Source organism: Callorhinus ursinus, unplaced genomic scaffold, assembly GCF_003265705.2.
Source record: "Callorhinus ursinus isolate GAN/ISIS: 27379988/994484 unplaced genomic scaffold, GSC_fseal_2.0 scaffold37, whole genome shotgun sequence".
Taxonomy (NCBI): Eukaryota; Metazoa; Chordata; class Mammalia; order Carnivora; family Otariidae; genus Callorhinus; species Callorhinus ursinus.
The window spans coordinates 5,119,828-5,145,563 of NW_027397099.1; the positions used below are offsets into that span (position 1 = coordinate 5,119,828).

A 25,736-nucleotide genomic window follows, 5' to 3' on the forward strand; every position below is an offset into this window, starting at 1 on the left:
AGTGGCCAAATGCATCAAATGCTACTGGGTGATTAGGTAATACAGGGATGAAGAAGGGGTCAATGGATTACTATTTTGGTTGATAAGGGAATGTTGAGGATAAAAAGTACCATTGGACTGACTTAAGAAAATGGTGTGGGAGGAAGTGCAGCAAGCAAATCCAGACAACTTTTTCTAAGAGTTTTACTGTGAATGAGACCAGAGAAATACGGCAATAGTTAGAAGGGGATACAGGGCTCAGAGAAATGTGTTTTATGTTTAAAAATATATTAAGTGGGCGCCTGGGTGGCTCAGTTGGTTAAGCGACTGCCTTCGGTTCAGGTCATGATCCCGGGGTCCTGGGATTGAGCCCCACGTCTGGCTCCCTGCTCAGCGGGGAGCCTGCTTCCACCTCTCCCTCTGCCTGCCGCTCCCCCTGCTGTGCTCTCTCTCTCTCTGTCAAATAAATAAATAAAATCTTTAAAATATATATATATATTAAGTAATGTTTATATGTAGATGGAAATAATTCAATAGAAAGAAGAAACTGATGATGTAGGTGACCCAAATCAGAAGCAGTTTTACTTCAGGGGCCTTCATCCTTGGGAAATTACTAGAAATAAGTCCTAGTCACCAGTGAGTAGGGTCTGGGGGTGGGTGTGTCTTGGTTGATCCTCTAAGAGAGAAGCTTTTTCCCAGTGGTAACTGTAGCTTTCATTCTTACGTGTGTAGTGAGTAGTACAAACCTGGTTCCCGGCTGTATGCTAGAAGGCTGGTTTGGGTTCAGTTCTTGTTTTCCTGAGGAAGTTGAAATTCTACCTGCTACTGTCTGGTGTCCCTATTGGCCTGAGGCTTCAGTCCTTGCAGAGTTACTACTTAGAGCTTGAGGTAATACAAGGTAAAAATTAGCATGGAGTGTTTATTATATACCTGGCACTTTACCTTTATTAATTCCTGTAAGCCTCACTAGAGCTCTATGAAGTAGGTGTTATTATAATGATCATTTTACAGATGAGGAAACTGAGGCAGAGATGGTAAGTAGCTTGCTTATGGCCAGACACTCAAAACTCAAGGATTTGAATGCAGGCAGCCTTGCCTCAGAACCCAAGGGTTTTGCAAAAGTTTACAGAGAGAATATATGAGAGTAAGGGTTTAACTTACAGCACATAATTTGGACATGCTGATCTCAAAAAATTCTCCACTATGATGTTAAAATATTCACATTGTGGGTGGTGATTTAATTTTAGCAAAACATGATATATCATATTAAAATACTGTCATATTCGGGAACCGAACTGAGGGTTACAGAAGAGGGGGTGGGGGGATGGGGTATCTGGGTGATGGGTATTAAGTAGGGCCCATGTGGTGATGAGCACTGGGTGTTTATACACAATGAACTGTTGACCACTACATCAAAAATTAATGATGTTGGCTACATGTTGGCTAATTGAACATAATAATAAAAAATAAAATACTGTCACAAATTTAATTATTTTGTTGGCATTAAAATTTTAAATGTGTTTGTTTTTAAAGCTGTAAATGAGTAGAAAATATAATCTAATTTTGTTTTTGCATATTTACTTAATATTATAATAAGTATTATTTTAACTAAAAAATTGATGTCTGCTTTTCAAAAAGACACCATTTAAGGAAATACTGGGAGAAAACGTTTGCAAAATATATATATATCTGACAAAGGACTTGTACCCACTCCATATAAAGGACGATTATGATGCAATAAAAAGAAATAATACAATTAAGAATGGAAAAAGATCTGAACAGTTACTTCACAAAACAGATATATGACTAGAAAATAAGCACATAAAAAGACATGTGCTCAACATAATTAGTCATCAAGGAAATACATACTAAAACCACAATGAAATACCACTACAGAGCCACTAAAATGACTAAAAACTAAAAAGAAAAATATTGATACCAAGTGCTGGCAAGGATATGGAGCAACTGGAACTTTCATACACTGCTGGTCATAATGTAAAATGGTACAACTACTTTGGAAAACAGTTTTGGCAGTTTCTTATACATATATTGTATGACCCAGCAATTCTACTCTTAGGTACTTAACCAAGAGAAAAAATATATATACATTCACACAGAGATTTGTACCAGAATGTTCATTGCAACCACACTCATAATTATGAGCTCAAAACTAGAAATAACCCGAATGTCCATCAACAGAAATATGTGAACAAACTGCATTTAATTCATATAAAGTGATACTACCTAGCAATAAAGACTAGTGAACTACTACTGACAGACACAACAATGTGGATGAATCTCAAAGTCACTATGTTGAGCAAAAGAAATCAGACACAAAGGGGTATACATGGTATAATTCCAGTTACATGAAACTCTAGAAAAGACAGATCTAGGGGCACCTGGGTGGCTCAGTCGGTTAAGCGTCTACCTTCGGCTCAGGTCATGATCCCAGGGTCCCAGGATCGAGCCCCTCGTCGGGCTCCCTCCTCGGCGGGGAGCCTGCTTCTCCCTCTCCCACTCCCCCTGCTTGTGTTCCCTCTCTCGCTGTGTCTCTCTCTGTCAAATGAGTAAATAAAATCTTAAAAAAAAAAAAAAAGACAGATCTAATATATGGTAAGAGAATTCATCAGTGGTTTCCTGGGGTGGGGTGTGGAATGGGAGATAATTTAGGCACAGAGGAACTTTTTGAGGTGATGAAAATGTTCTCTACTTTAACTGCAGTGATGGTTACATGGATTTATATCAAACCTCATTGAAATGCACACTTTTAAAATGGGAGCATTTTATTGCAGGTAAAGTTTACCTTGGTAAAGTTGATTTCAAGGAAAGCAAAGTATAGATTAATAGCATGTAATAACAGTAACAGTATTAAAATCTGTTCTTGTAAAAGAAGGGAAAAGCCCATATACGTTTGCATACATCTATAGGAGCACAGGGAAAGGTATGACAGAATGTATACCAAATTATTATCATTGTTTCTCTTTGGAGGTAAGAATAGTAAATATAACTAATATTTGGGAGAGACTGATTTTCCCTTATATATTTGTATTGTTAGGCTTGTAGCCAAAAGCATGCACTACTTGCAGTAGTGTGTAGTTAATATACGGATATGGTTGCCAGTGCACCATCCTTGAACACAATGCTGTTTCTCCCATAAAAAATTAGAGACTACTTCCCCTCTCCTTGAACCTGGGCTGGATTTGTGACTGACTTTGGCAGGAGAACGTGACAGAAGTCATACTAAGCCAGTTCTAGATTTAGCTCTTAATAGGCATGGTAGCTTCTGCTTTTGCTCTCTGGGAAACCATTCACCACGCTGAAAAGGAGTTTGGTCTAGATTACCAAATGTTGAGTGTCCACATGCAGGGACAGAACAAAGCCATGTGGAAGAGCACTAAGCTGCCCCAGTCAGGTTTCCAGCTGAGTGTAACCTCCTGGGTGGGCCCAAGGCTACACCACATGCAGCAGAAGCGCCACCTGAGCCCAGGCAATGCCATGTGAAGCAGGGATGAGATGCCCCTGCCAAGATTTACACATATTACAGAATTCTGAACAAATGAACGGTGGTTGTTTCAAACCATTAAATTCTGGGATTGTTTATGAGACAGAAGAAAACCAAAACATATTATGAAAGAAAAAGCCCATAAAGTAAAAAAAAAATTTTTTTTTAAAGATTTTATTTATTTGACAGAGAGACACAGCGAGAGAGGGAACACAAGCAGGGGGAGTGGGAGAGGGAGGGAGAAGCAGGCTTCCCGTGGAGCAGGGAGCCCGATGTGGGGCTCGATCCCAGGACGCCGGGATCATGACCTGAGCCGAAGGCAGACGCTTAACGACTGGGCCACTCAGGCGCCCCAAAGTAAAATTTTTTAATCATTAAATTAAAAGTTAAACTATTTCTGGAAACCACCTAATTAGAATGCTCTTGAAGTGAATGATATAGTGCTGCACCTGTAAACAAATTTTTTTGAGTAAGATATTTCTAAGGCTGATTTGTCATTCCTTGACTAGTCTTGTAAATTACTTAATAGCAAAATGTATTAGTAACGTTTTTCTTAAAACAAGACTTTTTTCCCCATTGCAATGAAGACAAACAAAATAACACACAAAAAAGAACCTTCTTAGTCTGCTCCCTTTGAAAAACACAATTTTCAAAAGATATTTTTCTCTGACAAGAGACATAGCAGGAGGTCCAAAAAGTCCTACCTCACTCACAATTTTAGGAAGTAATCTGTCAGTATATAAACAATTTAAAATTTAAACAGTTTTTGAGCCAGTGATTCCACTTAGGCAAATATCAATCTTCCAGAAATAAAAGCCCAGTACTTCAGCATGCACATATATATGGAACGTGCATATATACATATGAATACATATTTCTGTTGGCACACATACGAGAATTTATATTGCATTGCTGCATGCCATAGAAAATACAAAACAGAAAAAACTGAAGGTCCAAGCACAGAAGAATGGTTGACTAAACAGTGTAAACTGTGGTACATCCATACTCTAAAATATTATAGCCATTTAAAAGTTCCTCTCCTCATCTTAATTCCCAAGGCAAGCCAAGTGGAAATCAGAGTAGCCTACTAGACAAATCCAACTAGCTCATTTTCCTTTATCTTCTACAGCTGGCTAGAAGAAGATGGTTTTCAGAGCAGAATCTGGGGTTGAATTTACTCCTCTCTGGGAACATGACAGGTTTTCTATTTTTCTTTTTAAAGATTTTATTTATTTATTTGTGAGAGAGAGAGCATGGCAGGCGGAGGGAGAAGCAGGCTCCCCTGGTGAGCAAGGAGCCTGATATGGGACTCGATCCCAGGACCCTGGGATCATGACCTGAGCTGAAAGCAAATGGTTAACCAACTGAGCCACCCAGGCATCCCAACGCAATAGGTTTTCTAAAGTCAGATTATGGGCTTCATCCTGTAGCTGGATGAGATCATGGGTGGCTCACCACTTGGATGAACTCTGAGGTGGCCAAGTGCTGAACTAAAACTTAAAAATTAGGCAGGTGATATGGAAAAGTTGACAGAGCACGTTAAATAAGGGTGTTTTACAGGCTTTAAGAGTGAGAAATACACCTTGAAGCCCAGGACCCACCCTTTTCTTGGAATATAGAGTAATGTGAGAAAAGGTGCCTTTTAACCTGGAAGTATAAGCTGCTTTGCCCGAGTATTCCTGGGTGACATTCTACTTGCCAAAGCATACTCCAATAAAGAAATGAGATTTAGTTCTCTCCCCTGATTTCTTGATTCCAAATATTAATTCCTGATCTTTCCTACAGAGCTCACTGAAGGTAAACTCTTCTTTAGATGGAGCAACATGAATATGGCTTTCTATTTCGCTCTCAGTTTTTAGAAGTTTCTGACCTAGAGTAAACTGGAACTTGTCTGAGCTTGCTGATTAGAAGACTACATTTTGCCTCTAAAAATAATTGCGTACTGTTCTTTGTATATCATGATGACACTGCCAGATCTGAGTTGCTCTTCTGGAGCACCAGTGGGTTCACACCGAGTCGTGCATCCACGCTTCCATCCATAAGTCAATCTTTCCCTGCTCTCTCCCTCCTTCCGTTCCCCCCCCCCAACTTTTTCCTACTATCCACCCACCCACGGGCCAACATTCTCTGACAGGTTCCTCCCTTCATTCTGGGAGCAAAGGTACACATTTTGGAGATGGTTGGTCAGGGTTAGAAGTCTGGTCTGAAGCCACAGAAAAAGTTTTCTCTGTGAGACCTTAGCAGTCTCGTTCACTGCTGACAAGAACACACATTTCTGGAGGGCAACTTAGCACTGAATATCAAGAGCCTTAAATGCATGCATATACTTGGACCTAGTAATTTCCCTTGTAGGACCCAATCCTAAAGAAAGAATTAATGATTTACCAAAAGAATTTATGTATAAGAATAATCAATAGCATACCTCATAATCCTCATAAAGTTCTTCATAAAGTAAGGAACTGAACTGGAAACAACCTAATTAAACAATAATCTTTCTAAAATATAATTAAATAAAATTATGATAAATCCAAGTTATTAATTATAATACAACCAATAAATCTTATATTTTCAAAAACTAATGACATGGAAAAGTGCTTATAACTAATGTTATATGAAAGAAAGCAGTATACATATGGTATAATTACACTTATGAGAAAGAAAAAGAAACTAGAAAGAAACATCAAATTGTAAACAAAGAGTGGTTCTTTCTTTTTTTTTTTTTTTTTTAAGATTTTATTTATTTATTTGACAGAGAGAGACACAGCCAGAGAGGGAACACAAGCAGGGGGAGTGGGAGAGGGAGAAGCAGGCTTCCCGCCGAGCAGGGAGCCCAATGCGGGGCTCAATCCCAGGACCCTGGGATCATGACCTGAGCCGAAGGCAGACGCTTAACAACTGAGCCACCCAGGCGCCCCAAGAGTGGTTATTTCTGAATCGTAAAACCATCAGTGATCACTTACTTTTTTATACTTTTTAATATTTTCCAAATTGTCCAAAAATGACCATGTATTACTGAAACAATTAGGAGGAGAAAGGTCTATAAATAGATTTTATTTTTTTTCTTTAAAATTTTTTATTGTTATGTTAATCATCATACATTACATCATTAGTTTTTGATGTAGTGTTCCGATAAATAGATTTTAAAGTCACACCTCTCAAAAATAATGACACGAGGAAGAAAAAAGAAGGAAGATGAGGAAAAAAAATTACTCAGTCTGGGCTTCAACCTTCAAATCTGGCCAGATTAGTATTTCCAATTGACATTAACACAAATATTTGTTAAATTGAACTATACTGAAGCTAATGTAGGCAGATGTGGCAAGAAGCATTTCATTTGATCCTCTGAATTCCGCCGAAAATTTCTCCTTTAAAATATGAAAACTCTAATCTTGGCTGTTCTTTATTGCTGCCAAAATCTATAAAAGCTCAACTCCCAGACCATCCAATTATACACATGTCCGACCTACCTTTTTACCTTAATTCAGATCTGAGCTGTGAGTCGAAAATCTCTGCAAACTATCAGACAAAAGCTGTTTTTCAAAACCTGACCTGCTGTGCTGGGGTGAGGATGAGGGACTGATGTAGGCTTGCAGCATGTAGCACACTGCCACATTCAACTGCAGGGCCTTGAGAAGAAAAGGGAAAAGACCATTTCCCCTGTGCTCCCACAATACCCCTCACAAGCGGGTCACCTTACGGAGATGATCTGTGTATGAGTCATTCTCTCCTTCTAAACTATAAGCTCCTTGCAGGAAGAGAATGTGGCTCTTTCATGTCCCTATTTCCAGCCCCAGGTAAGGAACGTGCCATTCAGTAGCTGATCAAAAAATGTTTCTGAGGGGCGCCTGGGTGGCTCAGTCATTTAAGCGGCTGCCTTCGGCTCAGGTCATGGTCCTGTGGTCCTGGGACAGAGCCCCGCATCGGGCTCCCTGCTCAGCAGGGCAGTCTGCGTCCCCCTCTTCCTCTGCCCCTCCACCCCGGTCATGTGCTCTCTCTCATTATCTCTCAAATAAATAAATAAAATCTTAAAAGGAAATGTTTCTGAACTGAACTGCATTGATACCCCCAAATTAAGAAAAAAAATATATACTCAAGATAAACACACACATACACACACACAACTTTGAGCATTAGTAAGAGCTACCAAATAACCCAGGAATTTATATGATTTAGAACTTGAAAAAAGCAAGAAATTAAGTTAGAATTCAGAGAACGTTCAGGTTTTACTATGGGAAGAGGTGGAAACTGTTTTTCCGTCAAGGACTTCGGATGCAACTTTGGATTCAAATGAGAGCCACATACAAATAAAAGGCAATTTCATCTGTTTTTTTTTTTCTTTTTCCTTAGAATATAAAATAAATATTAGCAAAGTATACAAAATCTTCCCTAAATATAAGGGATAATTTAAAAATATACTTGAGTTCATATTATGGTCCATTAAACGCCAAAGGAAGGCAACAAACAGTAGAAGCCATATATAATCACCTCAAAGGTGGCCACAGGCTTTAAGAAGGACAACTCCCAAATTCAGCAGACATCAGAAAAGATATCACTAAAAATTATGCTCATAAGATTGGTATAAAATAGATAAGATTAGCCATGTGCAGAAGCTTCCACATCTGAAAGGATGTATAAATACATTACAGAAAGGAATGAATAACTTTTTAGTGAGATGGCAACCTAAAATGTAACAGAGACAGGGGATAGGCTAGAATTTAATCAAGGCCACCAGGATGACTGTGCAGGTTGAGTACTGTACAACTCCAGGGTACACCACTCATACAATAATGCCTTTTGGAATTTTTAGGGGGCTGTGAACAACCTGCATAATTGTATGTGGCAGTCCTGGATCTAACTAGCACATACGAGTAATCTTATAAAGCAGAAACAGAATGGTCCACATGAACTCTACAACAGGGTGTATCAACAAGGGGCCCTAATGAGATTCTGGGCCAGATCATTCTTCATTGTAGGGGGCTGTCCTATACATTGCTGGATGTTTAGGAGCATCCCTGGCTTATACCCAATTAAATGCCAGTAACATCCCCATGCCCCCAGTTGTAGTAATTAAAAACGTCTCCAGAGGGACGCCTGGGTGGCTCAGTTGGTTAAGCAGCTGCCCTAGGCTTGGGTCACGATCCCAGGGTCCTGGGATTGAGTCCGCATCAGGCTGCCCGCTCAGCAGGGAGCTTGCTTCTCCCTCTGCCTGCCACTCCCCCTGCTTGTGCTCTCTCTCTCTCTCTCTCTGACAAATAAAAATAAATAAATAAATAAAATCTTAAAAAAAAAAAAATGTCTCCAGATATTGCCAATGTCTCCTAGGGGGCAGAAGTCTTCCCCTACTCTGCTATTCGAAAATCACTAGTCTAAAGGACAAAGAAGAACGGGGTAATGTTTGTTCAGCCCTGCTGAAGAGAAAGCAGATACGGCATCTGGAATACGTGAGAAAGCTGTGTAGTCTACATCACATCCGGAACAACGCTCAGGGCAGTCTCAGAAGGAAATACCCTCACATATGTATCCAATTCCCTTTGCTTTAATTCAACTTTTCAAGTAATGTCCCAATTACCAATTCAGTATCTTGGGCACAGTAATTCACTGTTATATTTTTAAAAGAAGTTTTAAAAAATACATTGACATATAATGGTCCCCAGGTTATTGTCAACATCAACGTTGGGCCATATAGGAGGAAACATATGGAGAAACATTTGGAGTGATTGGTAATTTTGCAATGTGTTAAGATTCAATTTCTAAAAGTACAATAAAAAACCAAATAATTCCTTAAATAAAAGAAACTAAACCAAATCTTTCCACAATATTTTCTACATTGAAATTAAAATATATAGATTAATATTTATATAATCTTGGTTTGAGAAAGCCTTTCTATATGAAAGAGAAACCATCAGAAAAAGATAGATTTGCCTACATCAAAATAAAAAACTTGTGTTTCAAAAACAAAATTAAACAGAAAATATGAACAAAACTAAGAGGTAAACAACCCAAAGAAAATAGTAACAACATAAATTTCAATGGTTCATGATTTTTAAATAGATAAAGCTTTTATAAATCAAATAACAAAATCAATACCCCAATAGAAAAATGGAGAGGGGTGCCTGGGTGGCTCAGTCAGTTAAGCGTCTGCTTTCGGCTCAGGTCATGATTCCAGGGTCCTGGGATCGAGCCCCGCGTGAGGCTCCTTGCTCAACGAGGAACCTGCTTCTCCTCCCTCTCCCACTCCCCCTGCTTGTGCTCTCTCTCTATCTCTCTCTGTCAAATAAATAAATAAAATCTTAAAAAAAAAAAAAAAGGGAGAAAGAACAGGACCAGACAATTCATACACACACAATTTAGCCAATAAATACATGAAAAATGTTTGACCTTATCAAATGAAATAATGGAAATCAAAACAAGACAGCATTTCTTTATATACATGTGTTTGATAAAAAATGGTAATACATAGCATATATAGTACTGATGAGGGTACAGACAAATATTCTCAAACCCTGAAATTGAGACTGGTACAATCTCAGGGGGATGGGCAAAATGGGGGAAGGAGAGTGGGAGGTACAGGCTTCCAGTTATGGAATGAGTAAATCACAAAAACAAAAGGCACAGCATAAGGAATATAGTCAATGATACTGTAATAGCGTTATATGGTGACAGATGGTAGTTACACTTGTGGTGAGCACAGAATAATGTATAAACTTGTCAAATCACTATGTTGTAAACTTGAAACTAATGTAATATTGTATGTCAACTCTACGCAAATTAAAAATTTTAAATAAATAAATAAATAAACGGGCACAATCTCCCTGGAAGACAATTTAGCAATAAATATCTTTAAAAGTATACACGTTTTTGGGGAGCCTGGGTGGCTCAGTCAGTCAAGCGTCTGCCTTCAGCTCAGGTCATAATCCCAGTACCCTGGGATCGAGCCCCGCATCAGGCTCTCTGCTCGGTGGGGAATCTGCTTCTCCCTCTCCTTCTCCCCCTACCCCTACTCATGCTTGCTCTCTTTCTCTCCCTCTCTGAAATAAATAAAATCTTTAAAAATAAATAAATAAATAAAAATAAAATATGCACATACTTTTAACAAATTCTCCTTTTAGAAATTCTTCCTTGGAAATGATCATGAATCTGCACAAAGTTTAGGTACAAGAATATTCACCTTAATGTAATTCATAATAGCAAAAACTTGGAACAACCTGTAAGTTGGTCAGCTGAAAAAATTATGGTACATTCAAATGATATATCATGTAATCATTAAAAATTATAGAGGATGTGGAAAATGTCCATGTTAATGACAGGAAAAAGATGCTTAATGACATGGGAGAATGTTCAGGATGCAAGGGTGTTTTGGGTAAGAGACTGGGTCCGGAGTCAGACTGTCCGGGTTCAAATTCTGGATCCACCATAATTAGCTATGTGACATTAGGCAAATTAGTAATCCTCTCTGTACCTGTTTCTTAATGTGTAAAAAAAATATAACCCCTATGAAATAATGGATCTAGGCTACAATTATCAAAAATTACTTAAAAGCATGAGGAGGAAGGTTGATGCGGAAGTTTGTAACAGATGTACCTGACTGGAAACACCACTAATCAAGCTCAACATCAGTAAAGTGAGAAAACATAAGTGACACATAAGTGACATTATGTGCCTCCTATTGTGATACAACAGGAAATACAGTATACATCATGCCTATGAAGTATTCTTAACCCCCCCAGATTGGACCCAAATTTACCCAAGTGTCTAGATCTATTAGCATACCTTAAATATGGAGATTTAATTCCATTAAAATGAGGTTCAAGAACAATCAAAAGAAACTGATGATGGTAAAAAGTTAGAATAGTGCTTACCTCTGGGGCAGGTATAGACTAGGAAGGGACAAAAGGAGACTTTATGGGTTACCAGAAGTTTTCTATATTGACGTGAGTGTACTTTATATACTTTATTGTGTGTATGTGATAGCTTAGTTTTTAAAAATGGAAAGAAGTAAAGCTCCTGCTTTTCACCACTGTCTAGTGGTAGGACGACAAGTAGGCATGGTTACGGAATCAGACATGATGCCAAGAGGAAGCAGCAGTGTCCTGTGCCGGGCTCCCCACTGTGGGCCTTGTTCTGTGGGGCTCTCCCTGCTGCCAAGAAGAGCTGGGGTGGGGAGAGAGCAAGGCCTGGGCCAAAAAAACTACGGTACTTTTTAGGGAAATCTTACAGAGTAGCCGTTCACAAGGATTTCCACATCACTAGTAAACTAAGAATACTGGCTGTGTTGTAAAAATGGGCTTTAATTTCATGTAAAGGATTTCAACAAGCCACCTCATCTACGCACTTGGACAAGCTGGTAATGTGAATTAGATATTAGCAGTTAAAGCTAAGGCAATGTCTTATGGCTGGCTCCTTGGAAGAGTAGGCTACAGAAACATTAGAACTTTGAGAATTGATGCAGTTTCCTTTGAAATGCCAAAAGACTGTTTTGGAAATTGGGCTAATTATAGGAACATGAAGGAGGAGTCAGGCCCCTCTCCCACTCAACCCAGTCCTTCATCTCCACCTTTACCCCTGGCCAGCAGAGCCTGAGAAATGTGCATTTTCAGTGTTCATCATCCCAATGGTAGAGGTGTACCAGAAGTTACAGAGAAAAAATACATGTTATGCTCATGTACTCTATGGCATACATTCCTTCTTGGCTCTGATAATCCCAATGATACATGCAAATAGAAGTCGGAGGTTGCACTTGACCCTGCAATACTTTAAGCTTAAAATTCACACCTCCTGTGAGAGAATGATTTCTTATAATGGTGCACTTGTCTGGTATGTTTTCATACTCATATTTAGGACTAAAGCAAATAGAGAAAGTTGGTCTTTCTTTAAAGAGTGGAAAATATTTTTTAAAAAATTTCACTCTCATGGTATTCTTCTTTCACTAATAAAAAAATTTAAGTGGTTGGAGATCTAGGTCCTCTTCTTTAGCCAGGAGAGACACCCAGAAATTAGGAAAATTCAGGGCTATGTCCAAAGAAATGAGGCATGGTTAGGCAGAATCTTTGTAAATCCTTTGAATGCTGGTGAAAAGAGGAATTCAGTGTGATTTCTTGATCGCAGACAAATTAGCCAAACTGAAGCTGAGATCACTTCCTTTTCGGCCTTAGGTCACATGCTATTGGATACATGATGGAATTACTAAATGGATACTGTATACCACTGGTCCACACTTAAGTGACTGGTCTGCCTTATTTCAAAGCTTCAAGCTATCTAAACTCAGTATAGCAGTCCATGGCTAAGTTTACGTAATGCAAGTTAAAGAAACCCTTCCTAATTCTGTTATACAGCTCGATATAAAAATATCAAAAGTATACTTATTGGCTTATGGAGAAATTCATTAGTTTATCTTAATTTAAACCCTATCTTTAGAGTGAACAATTGTTTTCTTTGTCCTTACTCTCCAGTATCTCATCTTCTAGTGCCTTAAGGGCACTCAATAAATAGTATTTTTTTTCTTAAAAAAAAGTGCAATCTTTCGGGGCTCCTGGATGGCTCCATTGGTTGGGCGTCTGACTTCAGCTCAGGTCCTGATCTCAGGGTCCTGGGACCGAGCCCCACCCACATCAGGCTCCCCGCTCAGTGGGGAGTCTGCTTCTCCCTCTCCCTCTGCCCCTCCCCCTGCTTGTGTGCTCATGCTCTCTCAAACAAATAAAGTCTTAAAAAAATTAAATATAAGAAAGCAATCTTCTTAGCAAAAATAAAAATTTGAGGCTATACTGTATGCCAAACACTATTCTAAATATTACCTTATTTAATCCTTACGATAGCCCTATGAGGTAAGTGCTATTAAGATCTTCACATGATACACTAGGCCACTGAGGCAACAAGAGGTTAAGAAATGTTCCCATGGTCACAGAGCCAACAAGCAGCAGTTTGGGATTTGAACCCAGGCACTGTGACTCAAGAGCTCACGCTCTTACTACTCTCAGCTTATGTAGTCTGGAGCAATTTCCTTTGAGTTGGTGGGTTCAATTCTTAGCACCACTTTATTTACCAGCTGAATGAGTCCTGGACAAACTGCTAAAGGTCTCCGTACCACAATTTCCTCACCTATAAATGGGTCTAACAACAGCCTCTCTATAGGATTTATGGAAAATTAGATGAGATTATATTGCAGACAACCTGGCAAACAGTAGCCATTCAACAAGAGCTAGTGCTATTCCTTCCCTGTCTGATATTCCTCTTCTCTTTAAGCTTGCCGCTGCTCAGCAAGTGTGAAACTTCCCATTCCAGCTCCAGTGAAAATCAGGTCCCAACATAGCTCAGGAGAGGAGACCAAGCAGTGGTAGGAAAACTGGCACTATTGCTGCCAACTACACCCTTGGCGGGTGCAGTTCATCTCAGCCCCAAAACAGTCCTCACCGTGCGAGCATAAGAAACCTCCAACGTACACAGACTGTGGTTCCAAAGCCATACTGCCCCCCTTTTTCAGACGATGGAAAACTCACCTAATGCTCTGACAATTCGCATCAGGACTTCCCCGACTTTCATTCTGGTCTCCGGTGTGTGCTTGTCTTTATCACTGTCATACTGAGCCAACAGGCCAAGCAAGATTTTCTCAGGGTATGCATCTGAGAGCAGGGCAACCCCTGGGGTTAAAAAAAATAAAAAGAAAGGATTCATTATGATTTAAAACTGGAAGGCAAATAAACCCAGACAGCCTGTGATGGGATCAACACTGAGACACTTAAACCCACCTCTGCAATTCTACCAGGAAGGGCTGCCCTTTATTTGGATGACAACTCAGTGAGTGCAAAGAACATGGGTCTGGGAGTTCAGACGCCTGGATTCTTCTGGTCTCAGTCCTCTATGATCTCTAAGATCACTTCCAGCACCGACATTCTATGATTTATGGATTCTAGAGTCTAAAAGCAGAGGCTAGATGATCACATATTGTGGCAGGGATTCACACAGCAGCAGGAGAAGACTAGATTAAATACCCTCTAGGGAGCCCTCCAAGTCTGAGACTCTAAGGTTCTCTGACTAGCATCATCCCTGCCAGCATATCAGTCGAATATCCTGTCTCTGCTGCAGTTCTCTGTTCCAATATGAGTATTCTCTGTAAAACTGTCAACGAGGAGAGTAATCTCCACAAGGAAATATCTTCAGAGCATTCTGGGCATGATCAGTAGGAGACCCATGATTATTTATGGCTGAGTTCCCTGATCAGAAATGGGGAAGGTCCTGCTCTTGAGTCCATATTCCAAGGGGAGTACTCCCCCCTCCCCTTATCTGGAGGGAATAGGTTCCAAGACTCCCAGTGTATGCATGAAATTGCAGATAGCTCCAAACAATCTACATCCTATGTTTCTTCCCATACATACCTACCTTTGATAAAGTTCAATTTATAAATTAGGCAATGTAAGAAGTTAACAACAATAACTAATAATAAAATAGAACAATTATACCAATATACTGTAATAAGTGTTATGTGAATGGGGTCTCTCTCTCTCAAAATATCTTATTGTACTCCACACACCCTTCTTCTTGTGAAGAAGTGAGATAATAAAATGCCTACGTGATGAGATAAAGTGAGGCAAATGGTGCAGGCATTGTGGCAGGTTACAACTGACCTTCTGATGATTAGTCAGAAGGAGGCTTATCTGCTTCCAGACCACAGGTGACCGCAGGTAACTGAAACCGTGCAAAGCAAAAGTGCAGATTAAGTGGGGACTGCTGTACATGCTGATCCCTTCTGCCGTCATGCCAGTACCTCCTAGATGGGTAATCATCTGAGCCCTGCCCCATATTAGGCAAACTTCACAGGGGTGGAGCGAGGAGGGGAGATATGGCCCAAGATAGGATCAGAAATAAAGCCCCTGGTCTCAAAAGTATATTAATAGAAGTTCTGTTACTTGAGTGGAAAATGTTATAGACTTCTAAAGAACAGTAATGAAGAAGAAAAACAAAGGAAGGAAATACAGGTTTCAAAATATATTCAGGAGGAAAATGCTTCTTTGTATCACCTCCACCTCAACTACTCTGGTCTATCATTTGTGGCCTGCTACTTTTCTTTTTTTCCCCAACCGGTCTCTCTGCTTTTACCCTATACCCTCACTGCAGCTGGAAGCATCTGGTTAAAACAAGTCAGGCCCCATCATTCTTCTGCCCAAAGCCCTTAGTGGTTTCCCTTCTCCCCTGAATATGAGCAACCCCCCACCCCCACCTGCCTTTGTTCACTCTCCGACCTGATCTTTTACTGTCCTCAGCCACTCCGGCCTACTCACTGTTCTTAGAGTAGACCAAGCTGCTCCGGGCCCATGGTCCTCCCCTGGTATCCTGTCTAGGCTGCTCCTCTTCCAGGTAGCCTTACAGCTTGCTCCCCAACCCCATGGTGTCTCTGTTCAAATATCATACTTATCCCTTCCCCTACCACTCTTTATCCCCCTCGCCCTGCTTCACTCTTCTTCTTAGCACCTATTATTACCTGGCATGTTATATACAGTATCTGTTTATTTATTGACTGCTCTCCTCCTTAGAATGTAAGCTTTACAAAGTCAAGGATTTTTGTTGTTGTTGTTGTTCTCTGTTGTAGCCTCAATGTCTAGAAGAGTGCCAGCACATGTCAGGTGCTCAGTAACTATTTGTTGAATGAATTACTAAAAGGTTCAAAGATACAGTCCTGATATAAATTTCAGGAATTAAAGAAAGAGAAGACGGGGAAGGAGTAATAGAAATGCTTAAGAAATCCTTAATCATTTTTCATCTGAGTTTACCAATCTCCCATTTTAATTTGATATTCATGCAGGCAAAGTCTACATACTATTTCCTTAAAAAAAAAAAAAGATTTATTTATTTATTTGAGAGAGAGGGAAGAGGGGCAGAGGGAGAGAGAGAATCCTGAAGCAGACTCCCTGCTGAGTGCAGAGCCGGATGTACGCTGGGCTGGATCCCAGGACCCCAAGATCATGATCTGAGCTGGTAACAAGAGTCGGCTGATTAACCAACTGAGCCATCCAGGTGCACCTATTTTCTATGTTATAGGTTGTGATTCCATTCTCTTATTTAAATCAGATATACACAAAGGCAGTGCACCTGCTGAGGACTGCACCTGCCTGCCTCTTTTTTGCCTTCTCCACCCCTGTCTTTTCATTGCTTCCAAAAAGCCTGGGAAGTCCCTGCATATGGTCCTAAAGCACATCTTCCTTTATGTGGCCTCCAATTTTACACAAGCAGAAGCTCTTCTCTTCAGGAAGTTTCAGGCTGTGGCAGAACCTGAATTAGACAGTTTCCCTGCTGGCACAATATGACGGTGCATTTGTTGTTAGCTCTATTATGCAAAATGACAGGGAAGTTCTTGGAGGTCCAAGGTGGCGTTAAAGATATTTTAGCATAGGGGAAAATGTCTGTGGCTAAGAGAAAGATAAATTGCTTACGAAGGGAGAGAAAGGAAACAGCTTCCAAATCTTCCAAAGAATGCAAAGCAGAAGTGAACTGGTAGCTGGTAACTGCAGTTCTGGCAGCCACTGTATCACTGATAAAAAGGCCTGGTATACATCATAGATCTATGGCAATCATAACTACTTTTCATCAGAAGTTCCCCAAGTCAGAAATCTGGTAAATTTGTTTCCTTTTAGGAATACAGTTGTGACTTTATAATGGAAATCGGTGGGAAAATGGGATTTGGTTTATAAAACTTTGATCTATATCTAGCTTTTCTGAAAAACATTTATTTCTAAGTCCCTCCTACTGTCGCTTATGCCTATTTTCTCTCATTAATCTTTAGCAGAAAATAGTTATTTCCTTCTCACAATATATCCTGCTATATACTTCAAAACCAAACGAGCTCTTGATTTCCTTTCTGTAGCAGACATACATTTTGGTGGCACACAGCATCTACTCTGTCTTCTGCGAGCAAAACCTTGTGGTCCTTTGGGAACTATTCCTTTCCTATCCTTAGTCTCTGTGGTTTGAGTGGAGCTAACTACCCACTTTCTCTCCCTCCATGTGTAAACTCAGATCCCAGGCAGGCCAGTTAGGACATTCCATCCCATGCCCACACAACGATGGGCTCAGGACTGGGCAACGAGACTCAATTCTGGAGCCCACACTGGAACTACTGGGAAAGATAAGCTCTTTTCCCCTGCCCCCGCTGTTGAAGTTATTAGCCTGGCGCTGCCTGTGGCCATTATGTGGAGAAAACACACCCAAAAATAAAGCCAACACAGAAGAGGGTCAAGCCAAGAGAGGGAAGGAGAAAAGAGACATGATGTCACGCTTTGAGCCTCTGGATCCAACAGTATTTCCATCCACTAGATTCTGTGCATACAAAAATCAATAAATATCCTTTTATGGGGCACCTGGGTGGCTCAGTCAGTTAAGCGGCTGCCTTTGGCTCAGGTCATGATCCCAGGGTCCTGGGAGCGAGTCCCGCATCAGGCTCCCTGCTCAGCGGGGAGCCTGCTTCTCCCTCTGCCTGCCTCTCTGCCTACTAATGTTTCTATCTCTCTGTCAAATAAATAAATAAAATCTTGAAATAAATAAATAAATAAATAAATATCTTTTTATGTGCATGGCAGTTTTGATTTTTTTCATCCAAAGGAATCCTAACACATCCTTCTTCAGGTTAAAAAACATTTTTGAAATTTTTATTTATTTACTTACTTACGTACTTTTCCTATAATGCCTAACTTTTAATTCCACTAGGGAGCTTTAAATTCTTCCACTCTTGCATTAAAAGGTTGCCAATAGCAAAGCCCAGTTTCCTTGCTTCCCACAGTCCCATGTTAGCAGTTGTTTATCTTCTTGATTGCCTTTTCCCCAAACTGCTGCCAAATGGTCCTCTGACTGTTTGAGTTTTACCTTCTAGGATACAGCTGCTACCTACGAGTTTATAAATCCCTAGAGGACAAGGGCAGCTCCCTCCTTACTCTTACAGCAAGCAGCTGTGAGACTGCTTACATGATGGTTAAGACTACATGACAATTAAAGAGATGAAATTCTGTGTGGCTGCTTTTGTTTCTTATTTGAAAAACTCTCTGAATTTTGACAACTGAGGAAGCACAGCCGTAACCTTCACATGACCCTTGGTCCCTCGCACTCGATAATTCCTTTGTAATTTAAAAATGGGGTAATTTCTGGGTCAGCACAGGCTTCAAGGAAACACAACACATCAATCCCTTTGGCAAAAAGAACCAAATGACCGTGTGAGAAATACCTGCTCCTGCTCTGATTGCAGGAAAATGACTACGTATTTCAAGATGTGGCCTAACAGATAAATTACACAGAAGATAAAGGTGAACCTAAAATGGCCAGGGTTCATGAAAACATTCTGATCTGTATTTTCAGGCAAAACATAGGATATAGGCAAATTAACTCAAGTGAAAAAATATTAATGAAAGTACATTATGCAACAAAACAGAGACAGACAACTTTGTAAAGCCACCATTTATCTCCCCAAAAGACTTTCCTTGCAAAGCCGGAAATGTATTCTAATCCCAACAGTGTTGACTTCAAGACGATTCCTCAGCAAGGTGTTCAGTGATTCTGCAGACCTCCAGCAGTAAAAGGAGCCTAGGTATAGTCTTACCTTATACAACACTCTTGCATTGTAGGATAGTTTAACTCTAAATGTCTTTGCTGACTGGCTCTATCCTAAGAACCTGCTAAGCCAATCTTCACTTTAAAACTAACCTGCCTCGGGGCGCCTGGCTGGCTCAGTTGGTTAAGCGACTGCCTTTGGCTCAGGTCATGATCCTGGAGTCCTGGGATCGAGTCCCGCATCGGGCTCCCTGCTCGGCAGGGAGTCTGCTTCTCCCTCTGACCCTCTCTCTCTCTCATTCTCTCTCTCAAATAAATAAATAAAATCTTAAAAAAAAAAAACTAACCTGCCTCATTCTCCTGGGCACATAACAACCTACCTCCCAAAATACCCACATCAACCTGGAAAACCACCTACTCCCTCAAACTTCTCAGGTATTTCTGCTGACAAAACTGTAAGATACACAAAACATATTGTATGATTCCATTTACATGAAATGCCCAGAATAGGCAAATCAGAATAGACAGAAAGTAGATTTAGTGGTTACCTAGGGCTGCAGGAGGTAGGGGGAAATAGGGAGTGACTGCTAATAGAAGTGAAGTTTCTTTCTGGAGCAATAAAAACCTTCCAAAATTGATTGTGGTAATGGGTACACACTCTGAATATACTAAAAGCACTGAATTGTACACTTTAAATGAGTGAATTGTATGGTATATGAATTATATCCCAAAATGTTATTATTAAAAGAAACTATAAAAGCTATTTCATATCTACCCGTTTAGGTTTCTAGAATAGAAGAAAAAGGGAGAAAATAACATAGCTCATCTTAAATATAAAGGGAAATCCAGGTCCAGAAGCAAAATGTCAGCTTCTTTTTGTATTCAAATCTATTTTGGTTGCCCCTGTAGGGTGAAGGTGGACAGAGGGAGAAAAGGATTTGTTATCTGAATGGGAAAAAAAAAGTCAAGTATTTCACATTTCACAGAACCTCTCTAACATGTGTAAGAAAATATATTACGTCTAAAATTCTAAGTTCTGTGTTAAGCCAGAAACTCTACTCTAGGCATTTGTCCTAACAGATATACTAGCACAAATAGAAAATTACTTATGTACAAAATCATCACTGTAGTACTATTGATAAAGAAAAGACTGGAAACAAATTAAATATTCATCAATAGAGAACTGATTAAGTTGTGGTCACTCATATAAGGGGATACAATGCATCCATAAAAAAATAAAGCTTTTTAAGAACTGTTATGGAATAAATTCTAAGATCTACTGTTAGGTATAAAGCAAAGCACAAAACCATGTGTATAGAATTCAACCATTTCTGTACAAAAGGGAAATATACACTCATAAAATATTTCTGGAAGGATACACAAGAAACTCCTGATATTGGTTGTTTCTGGGGAGGGAAACGGGGAAAGATATGAGAGAAGAAAGTTTTTATTCTGTATCTTTTTGTACCTTTTGAACTTTGAACCATGTGATGTATTATCTATCAAATATAAATTTTACAAATAAAAGTTAAAAAAGTCTGTGATAAGGGACATGGTCTTTTAAAATAGACCAGCCTCTTTTAGAGACAAGAGTGTAAAAAGAATGTGCAATCAAGTGTTGTAGAATGACCACAAACGTTTGTATTCTCTTCCTCCTGAAATCCTACTAAGTGACAAAAAAGGCATAAACCCATAAACAAGAATAAAGAGAATGGGATAGGTGTCAAAAGCTGAGTCTGGGTAAATAGAACGAAGATGGAACATTGTAATGACATATATTCAATACAGCTGTTAAATCATTTGGAAGAAATTAGCAATAATTACATAGAAAACTAAACAAATGGATAAGGAAGACTGAACTAGGCTCAGCAATGAACAATACCCAAAGAGTCAACAGTAAATACAGCCCAAAGATGTAGTCAAAAATCGTGATGTGCAAATGGCAGGAGGGGAGGGACATGCGTGTGCATGTGCGGTGTGCATGTGTGTGTACATGTGTGCATGCGTTAAATCCTCATCCAACATATGGAAAATGAGTAGATAATCAAGAGAAATATGGGATGCCTGGCTGGCTCAGTCAGTGGAGCATGTGACTCTTGATCTCAGGGTTGTAGGTTCGAGCCCCATGTTGGTGTAGAGATTACTTAAAAATAAAATCTTTAAAAGAAAAATAAAAGAGGGCCGCCTGGGTGGCTCAGTCGTTAAGCATCTGCCTTCTGCTCAGGTCGTGATCCCAGGGTCCTGGGATTGAGCCCCGCATGGGGCTCCCTGCTCCACGGGAAGCCTGCTTCTCCCTCCCTCTCCCACACCCCCTGCTCGTGTTCCCTCTCTCGCTGGGTCTCTTTCTGTCAAATAAATAAATAAAACCTTAAAAAAAATGTGTGAGCATTTTATTTACAAACGGGAAGGTAATCACTAAAAGAAACTACTTAAAAAGGGGTGGAAAAGGAATGGTTATCTTTGGGGACTGGAACTGTGAGGGGGAAGCAGCAGGGTAGGAGATAAGCTTTTTGACTCGTTACAAACTAGGTTCAAAGTAATTAATAAAAGTAAGTTTATTTTAAAAACTAGAAAGAATATAAAAAGCATATTAACCTAGAGAGGAAGCCCAGTGAAAGAACAATAATGGGCAAGAGAAGAGGTCGGGCACAGGAGAACTTTCCTTTTACAAAAAGGACGACGAAAAGATCCTCACCGACCTGGGCCCGTCCGCTCTCGCAGCTCTCTGACAGAAAGATACGAAAGGATAAAACCTGAGGAGGAGGAAAAGAAAATACCCTTAGCAGGGTACTTCAGCTGTTACTTTTGAGATCTTTCATTATGATGAAAGCCAACAATAATTTCAGCTCCAAGAATCGAGGAAGTTGCACAAACTGGGGAAGTTGGTTATTAAATCAAGGAAGTGTGGGGAATTCAACTGGATGGCTGGTCTGTCTTTGTAATTAGAGTAAATGACAACGTCTAGATGCCAATTCAATGTTAAGTTTCTCTACAGCTCCAAAGCTGTGCTAAGTGTGGACAAGCCCCAACAAATTTATAAAGATTCAATATGACTGAGTGTTACCCAGGCCTGAAGAAAAAACAGGGTTAGACTAATAAACTATCACGGTTAACAGCTAAAGATTTGTGAGAACCATACCTAGAGTCTATCTCTTTAAGTCCGGATCTAAATATTAACATTCGAAGGGCAGCTGGGTGGTGCAGTCAGTTAAGCGTCCGGCTCAGGTCGTGATCTCACGGTCATGAGATCGAGCCCCACGTCGGGCTCAGGGCAGGGTCTGGTTAAGATTCTCCCTCTATCCCTACATCACCCTGTGCTCTTGCTCTCTCTCTCTCTCTCTCAAATAAATAAATACATCTTTAAATAATAATAACACATTCAAACACTAAAATAATGCCAATGTATTTTGCTTGTTTTCTACTTCCCATTTTGGAGGGAAAATGTTCAAAGGAGTGCATCTATATTGGCTCATAGTTAGCTATACTTGCTGGAAGCCATTTGGATCACAAAATATTATTACAATAAACAAACATCTATTAGCAAAGACAGATTCCAAATATATACTGAAGATTTTCAACATGCCAGGCCATTCTAAGCACTTTTACATGCATTCGTCCATTTAATGCTCCCAACAATCCTTGGAAGTAGATATTATTATTATTCTTAATTTTATGAAGGGAGAAGTTGAGGAACAGATGGGTGAAAAATGTGACCCAAGATATTTGGCACTTGGCAGAGCAGAATTGCAAACCTGCACTGCTGCCAGGGAGAAAGTAACTGCTGGAATAATACTAGCTTTGAAAATCCTAACCCCAAAGGTAGCGAACTTTACATTTTCAAGTATATGCTCTCAGCCTTACGTTTTACTGAACTCCGAGGTCAGAGGAAGAAGAGGCACTCCGCACACTGCATCCCATAAGAGAAAGGCCTGAATTCTCTAGACTATAGTTTGTCTAGTGGGGCTTCATAGGGACTGCTTCATTTCTACTTGGTATCTTTATTTAGCCTGTCACAAAGGGAGGTGAGTGATGTTAATGAAAGTCACAAATGATTCTAACTTGAGACGCTGCTGACATTAGTGGTAACAGAGAAGCCATACAAAAGGAAATTGAGAACTTGGATTTTCAGGAGTTCCAGTTTTTAACCAGTGATCCTCAAACACCTCCACTCTACTTGACACTGCAAGCCCCCTAAATCTCGTATTCTACGAGATAATAACAAATAAATAAATAAACAAAATTCAAAACAGCCCCCAAAAGCTTAGAGTCCACCTTGTCAGGGCTGCCTCTATCAAACACCTGTGGGCGACAGAGAGGGAGGGGTAAGGCAGAGAGCTGAGGAAAACGGAGCCTCAAGGACGCCACCACCATCAAGGGTTCTGTTGTATGTGCAGAAATTCGAACAAAGCTGCCTGCATACTGGCTGAAGGCAGAAGTGAGGAAGGAAGGACAGGAAAACAACAATTACCGCTGCTTTCAGGGTAATCACTGCCCTACGCATTCTGACAAACCCACATTTCAGCTGTTCCAGGGTGAAAACTAAAGCAGCAGGATGTCATTCATTTAATTCTCTTTATGTAGCTTTCCAAGAATAAAAAAGGACATTAACATTCTCTTTATTTTTTTTTAAAGATTTTGTTTATTTATTTGAAAGAGAGAGAGTGCGAGAGAGAGCATAAGCAGCGGGAGCAGCAGTGGGAGAGGGAGAAGCAGGCTCCCCGCCGAGCAGGGAGCTCGATGCAGGACTCGATCCCAGGACCCTGGGAACATGGCCCAAGCCGAAGGCAGACGCTTAACCAAGCCACCCAGGCGCCCCAACATTCTCTTTATGATATCAAAACATTTACTGGTAAAAAGAAAAAAGGGACTTCCGATTTCCCATAAAATATTGAGTGGTTCTCTTTTAGCTGAATCTTGGTAAGAAAATAAAACTCTTTACACCTCTTAACACCCAAGATGGGTGGTCCTAGTAGCAGAAATACTAACTAAACTGCAGACTCATTTTTTCCGAAGTTTTCTACTGGCATTTCACCTCAAGCATACTCGAAGAGAAGTTGCAGAATCAGCAGAGCTGACTGATGCGTCAGGCTCTCACTCGTTTGAGGGAGCCAAAGGCTCCCCAGGGAGTTGTCACCTGGCCTGCAGCTCCAACAAGACAGGGCTGATCTTTCACGTTCTCTGGTGTCTCAGGGCTAGGAGACTTGCTCTGTGCTTTGAGCACCAAGCAGTGACACAGGCAAGACACAAATGCTAATGAAATGCTCCTTTTTTCCTGCATTAAGCCTAGCACAAGTCCTGATGAGAGGATTAGGCAAGTCTCTGTGATAGGCATTCCAGGCTAGGACTTGCTTAGAAAGTGTTGTCAAATCAGTAACCGTGACGTGTAGGACTTAAACTGTAGTTTCACATGGAAACCAGGCAGAGCTACTATAAATTTCACCCAAAGAGCCCCTTCTCCTCTGATAAAGGCACATATACAAACACTCCGCCTATAAACCTTTTCATGGACCCTCTAGAAGTCCACACAGCCCTCAGGTTAAAATCCCTGTGCTAAGTAAGGCACCCATAAATAGAGGGGAAAGGAGAAACCATTAAAAATTTGCTTGCACAATGAAAAGAACTTGACTTTTTTTTCCCCTGGTGGTATAAATAATACATGGTCACGGTAAAAGATGCAAATACTAGTGAAAAGCAAAAGAAGAAAGTAAAATAAAAATCACCTTTGGAAGGGATAGGAGCATTCGGGAGTGAAGGGGAGAGAATCTTTAAGATAATGAAGATATTGTAAAATTGATTGTGGTGATAGATGCACAACTCTGTGAATATACTAACAGCTACTGTATTTTACATTTAAAAAGGGCATATTGTATGGTATATGAATTATATCCCAGTTAAGCAGTTTTTTTTTTAAAAATCACCTGAAATCAACACATTTTAGTGCCCTCTCATTCGTACACCATTCCTTGAATCACACACTCTCTCTCTCTCTCACACACACACAGTTTTTATTGTGGACAACTTTGTTTTAACAGCTTTCTTTTTTAAGGGAGGATGGAGGGGCGCCTGGGTGCTTACTCGGTTAAGTGGATGCCTTCAGCTCAGGTTATGATCTCAGGGTCCTGGGATCAAATTGGAGTCTGTTTCTCCCTCTCCCTCTGCTTGTCTCTCCCTCACTTGTGCGCTCTCTCTTTCTCTTTCTGAAATAAATATTTTTTAAAAAGGGGGGGAGGATGGGCGGAATTTATTGCCTCAGATGGCACCCCTTTTACACTAGACAATTTGAGGTGGTCCAATGATAACACTGAACACTTTAATAGTAACATTATAAGTAATAACAATAAGGATGATAGAAAGAGAAGGGGGGCGCCTGGGGGGCTCAGTCGTTAAGTGTCTGCCTTCAGCTCAGGTCATGATCCCAGGGTCCTGGGATCGAGCCCCGCATCGGGCTCCCTGCTCAACGGGAAGCCTGCTTCTCCCTCTCCCACTCCCCCTGCTTGTGTTCCCTCTCTTGCTGTGTCTCTCTCTGTCAAATAAATAAAATCTTAAAAAAAAAAAAAAAGGAAAAAAGTTAAAAAAAAAAAGAGAAGGGATTTCTTTCAAATTTTACTTCAGTTAAAAAGACGGAGATGGAGGCGCCTGGCTGGCTCAGTCAGTGAAGGACATGATTCTTGATCTCAGGGTCATGAGTTCGAGCCCCACATGGGTGTAGAGATTACTTTTTTTAAAAAAG

At 40.2% G+C, this 25,736-nt stretch overlaps 1 protein-coding gene across 2 annotated transcripts in view; it reads right to left on the minus strand.

Moving 5' to 3' along the window:
• Positions 1 to 25,736, minus strand: part of TANGO6 (transport and golgi organization 6 homolog) — a 194,521-nt gene that overhangs the window by 75,272 nt on the left and 93,513 nt on the right. For both annotated transcript variants that reach the window (XM_073880079.1, XM_025888967.2), the window contains exon 15: positions 13,975 to 14,115. In XM_073880079.1, the coding sequence (XP_073736180.1) occupies positions 13,975 to 14,115 (141 nt within the window). The remainder of the gene's footprint in view (positions 1 to 13,974; positions 14,116 to 25,736) is intronic.